Raw genomic sequence first — 4,254 nt, forward strand, 5'->3', positions numbered from 1 at the left:
CCCGCATTGGGAAATGTACTGTTGCCTTCGAACATGATAGAAGCAGGGCTAAATGACTTCATTACCAGGGATGGATTGTGAGGTTTTAGTTTTCTTATTATGTTGTGATGATAATGCTGTTTAAGTTAAGCCTAGTCCAACAAGAGGGATTTGAGGACAAAGCTTGGGTTAAATTAGTCTAAACTTACGAGGGATCGAGGTTTAGTACTTTAGACTTCAGCATAGAACACAAGAACATGATTAATTAGAGAAATATCTTCATATGCATCAACTCGTTTGTTAGAAAGACCCAACGCTTTTTACCTATTGCTGTCAACTTTTTAATTACTTGCATTTACTGCTCTTTAACATAGCATCTAGTTTACTTTTGTTTATATTCTCAATTATCAATGTTTGTTCACACAATGCCCTATTTCTGAATAAAACTCTGTCTAATAAACAAGTTCCTTGAGTTTGATACTTGGATTACTCCGTTTTAATTTTAAATGCTTGACGACCCGGTGCGCTTTTCGATATTTCATTTCCCTTGAATATATTGCTTGTAAGTTTGAGAGAAAGGAACTGCGTTGAGGGGTAAACAAAAATCCGACACAAAGCATTTATGGCGCCGTTGCCGGGGAACTTGATTCATTCGAAGAGTTCAGTTTTAAGGCATTGCTTTATTTTGTTTTCTTTGATTCATTGATTCCTTTTGCTAACATTTTAGTTACTGCACATTTTATTGTTCTTTGGAATTGGATAATTGTTGTTCTGTTTCTTTTGTATGCAAAGGAGATCTGCAACAGGTGATTTAATTCCCATAGATTTGGAGATTAATGCTACTTGTAGGAGATGAAACACAAAGAGAATTAGAAATTTTTTGCAGGACTTAGAAGCAGCAACAACTCTAGGAGAAGAACCTTAATCTTCCGAGGCGTCTTCTAGCTTTCCTATTCCAGGGCAATCTCATAAAAATTTAATTGAAGAAGTTATCATGGCAGAAGAGCCAAGGAGAGGGACCCTAGAAGACTATTCAAGTTCAAGTGTACCACAATTTTTCACTAGCATTGCACAACCAGAGGTTCAAGCCCAAACAATCACATATCCTCCATCATTGATTCAGCTAATTCAGAATAATCTATTTCATGGTTTACCAAATGAAGACCCATATGTGCACCTAGCCACTTACATTGAAATCTGCAATACTATTAGGCTGGCTGGTGTGCCTGAAGTTGCAATCCGATTGAGCTTGTTTTCATTTTCACTATCTGGAGAAGCTAAGAGGTGGCTTCACTCATTCAAAGGCAACAGTCTTAAGACATGGGATGAAGTTGTGGAGAAATTTCTAAAGAAGTATTTTCCTGAGTCTAAGACTGCGGAAGGCAAAGCAGCCATCTCTTCTTTTCACCAATTTCCAGATGAATCTCCGAGTGAAGTCTTAGAAAGATTTCGAGGTTTATTGAGAAAGACCCCCAATCATGGATTCTCAGAGCCAATTCAGCTCAACATTTTTATTGATGGGTTAAGGGCATAGTCCAAGCAGCTATTAGACGCTTCTACTGGGGGAAAAATAAAGTTAAAGACCCTCGAAGAAGCCATGGAACTCATTGAAAATATGGCTACAAGTGACATTGCTATTTTGAGAGATAAAGCCCACATTCCAACAAAAAGAAGCCTGCTAGAGCTTTCATAACAAGATGCATTGTTGGCACAAAACAAGTTGTTGTCCAAGCAATTGGAAGCATTGACCGAAACACTAAGTAAGTTGCGAGCTCAATTACATTCTGCACAATCTTTACCATCTACTGTTTTGCAGGTTGTAGTGTGTGCCATCTGTGGTGGAGCTCACGATTCTGGCTGTTGTATCCCCAATGAAGAACTAGCTCATGAAGTCAATTATATGGGGAACCAGCCAAGACACAATTTCAATGCAGCTGGATTCTCTGGATTCCAGCATGGCCAACAGTATAATCAACAACAGGGACAATGGAGAAATCACCCTGTAAATCCTTTCAACAAAGATTAGGGTGGACCATCCACAAGGCCACAACAACAAGGGCCTAGTCTCTATGATCGGACAACGAAGTTGGAAGAGACTCTGGCTCAATTTATGCAGGTTTCTATGTCTAACCAGAAGAGCACAGAGTCTGCCATAAAGAATTTGGAAGTCCAAGTGGGAGAGCTCGCAAAACAGTTGGCGGATAGGCCATCAAGCAACTTTAGTAGTAACACTGAGAAAAATCCAAAGGAGGAATGTAAAGTTGTCATGAAAAGGAACAGAGTGGCAACCCATGTTGATGAAGGAAAAGCTGAGAAGAAGGTGGAGGAACATAAACAACAGCTGGCAGCTGAGCTGACACTTGAACCTGTTTCTGATTTCGTTGAACTTGAGGAAGTTGTGGAAGATGAAGATGACCAACAGGAGAGAGAGACACCAATAAAAGAGAGTAAAATAGAAATAAAGATGAAGGGAGACAAAGAAAAACAAAAAGAAAAAGAAAAAGAAGAAGTAGAAAAAGAAAAAAAATCAAAAAAATGAAAAACAAAAAGAGAAGGTTGAGGAAAGAAATAGGAGCAAGAGTGAGGTTTCAAGAGAGAAAAAGAGAGAGAGATTACTTCAGTTGAAGGCAAGGAAGTACCATATCCATTGGTACTTTCCAAGAAGGATAAAGAGCGACACTTAGCCAGATTTCTTGACATCTTCAAGAAGCTGGAGATCACATTGCCTTTTGGAGAAGCTCTCCAACAGATGCCACTCTATGCCAAATTTTTAAAAGACATGCTGACGAAGAAGAATCGGTATATCCATAGTGGCACGATAGTTGTGGAAGGAAATTGTAGTGCTATCATTCAACGCATCATTCCACCGAAGCACAAAGATCCTGGAAGTGTCACCATCCTGTGTTCTATTGGTGAGATTGCAGTAGGCAAGGCTCTCATTGACTTGGGAGCCAATATCAATTTAATGCCTCTCTCCATGTGCTGGCAACTTGGAGAGTTAGAGATAAGGCCCACTCGTATGACCTTACAGTTGGCTGATCGCTCCATCACAAGACCCTATGGAGTGATTGAAGACGTTTTGGTTAGGGTCAAACATTTGATCTTTCCAGCTGATTTTGTAGTGATAGACATTGAAGAAGATGTTGACATTCCCCTAATTCTTGGAAGACCTTTTATGTCTACCATAAGCTGTGTGGTAGACATGAGGAAGAGGAAACTACAAATGGCCATAGAAGACTAGCAGATCAGTTTCGATCTGTTTCATGAAGAGAAAGCTTTGCCTGACCAAAATGTTTGTTTGAAGGTGAAAGTTATGGAGGAAAAGAGACTAGAGAAGAAGGTTCTGGAAGTTGGAACCTTGTTGGACCCAGGATAACAGGACGATGTGTCAAGCTAATGACGTTAAAAGAGCACTTACTGGGAGGCAACACAACTCTTTTTTTATTTCTATTTGTCTTGCATTTAATTTAGTTAGTTTACTTGCTTGTGATTGTGAATGATTTCTAAGCTTGGTTAGCATTGAGAAAAAGGGTTTCAAAGTTTTTGTGAAGAGATGGACAGAAAAAAGAAATTTTTTTCAGTTGTCCATTTGCTAAGCGCAGCCCTTGCCCTAAGCGCCATGTCTTCACGCGCTAAGCCTGAGCTTGCTCACGCTAAGCGCTTTGACCCTTCACCGGTTGGCTAGATGATTCAGCTAAGTGCACATCACTGCGCTAAGCCTAAGTTCTTCTTTGGATTTGAACTTCATGACTTGGGCTTAACAGAGCTGATGCGCTAAGTGCAAATCCTTCTCTGTTGAAAAATTATTGTAGCAGCGCTAAGCGTGCTGTCTTGCGCTAAGCTCAATTTCCTCTCTGGAATTGAACTTTCATGAATTGGGCTTAGCGGCAGGATGCGCTAAGCACCAATCCTTCACTGTTTTGAAATACTTGGAATTGCGCTTAGCGCAAGCGCTACGCTAAGCCTGGAACCATAACTGTAAGTAGAGCTTGTTTTAGCGCTAAGCCTGACATCTCAGGCTAAGCGAAAATTACAAGACCAATTAGAGTTGCAGACAGCGCTAAGCGCGTGTCCTTGCGCTAAGCCTGAATACCTTTCTGGAATTTGAAATTATTGAATTGGGCTTAGCGCGAGAGGTGGCGCTAAGCACATGAGCTTTAAACTCAAACGTCACGTTGGCATGCTAAGCGCAGCTATGCGCTAAGTGCGCCAAACGAAAATGCTAAAATGAAATAGAATTGCCATATGCAGTTACCTTTACACTTCAAAGCATTC

The 4,254-nt window shown here is 40.4% G+C and overlaps 1 protein-coding gene across 1 annotated transcript; it reads left to right on the forward strand.

Moving 5' to 3' along the window:
* The first annotated feature begins 973 nt into the window (after positions 1–973).
* LOC102668274 (uncharacterized) lies at positions 974–3,220 on the forward strand. The gene is made up of 4 exons (XM_006606903.1): positions 974–1,210; positions 1,796–1,981; positions 2,096–2,374; positions 2,645–3,220. Exons 1-4 carry the CDS (start codon positions 974–976, stop codon positions 3,218–3,220), a joined length of 1,278 nt encoding a protein of 425 aa, XP_006606966.1.
* The last annotated feature ends 1,034 nt before the right edge of the window (positions 3,221–4,254 follow it).

The sequence above is a fragment of the Glycine max genome, chromosome 1, assembly GCF_000004515.6.
Source record: "Glycine max cultivar Williams 82 chromosome 1, Glycine_max_v4.0, whole genome shotgun sequence".
Classification (NCBI taxonomy): domain Eukaryota; kingdom Viridiplantae; phylum Streptophyta; class Magnoliopsida; order Fabales; family Fabaceae; genus Glycine; species Glycine max.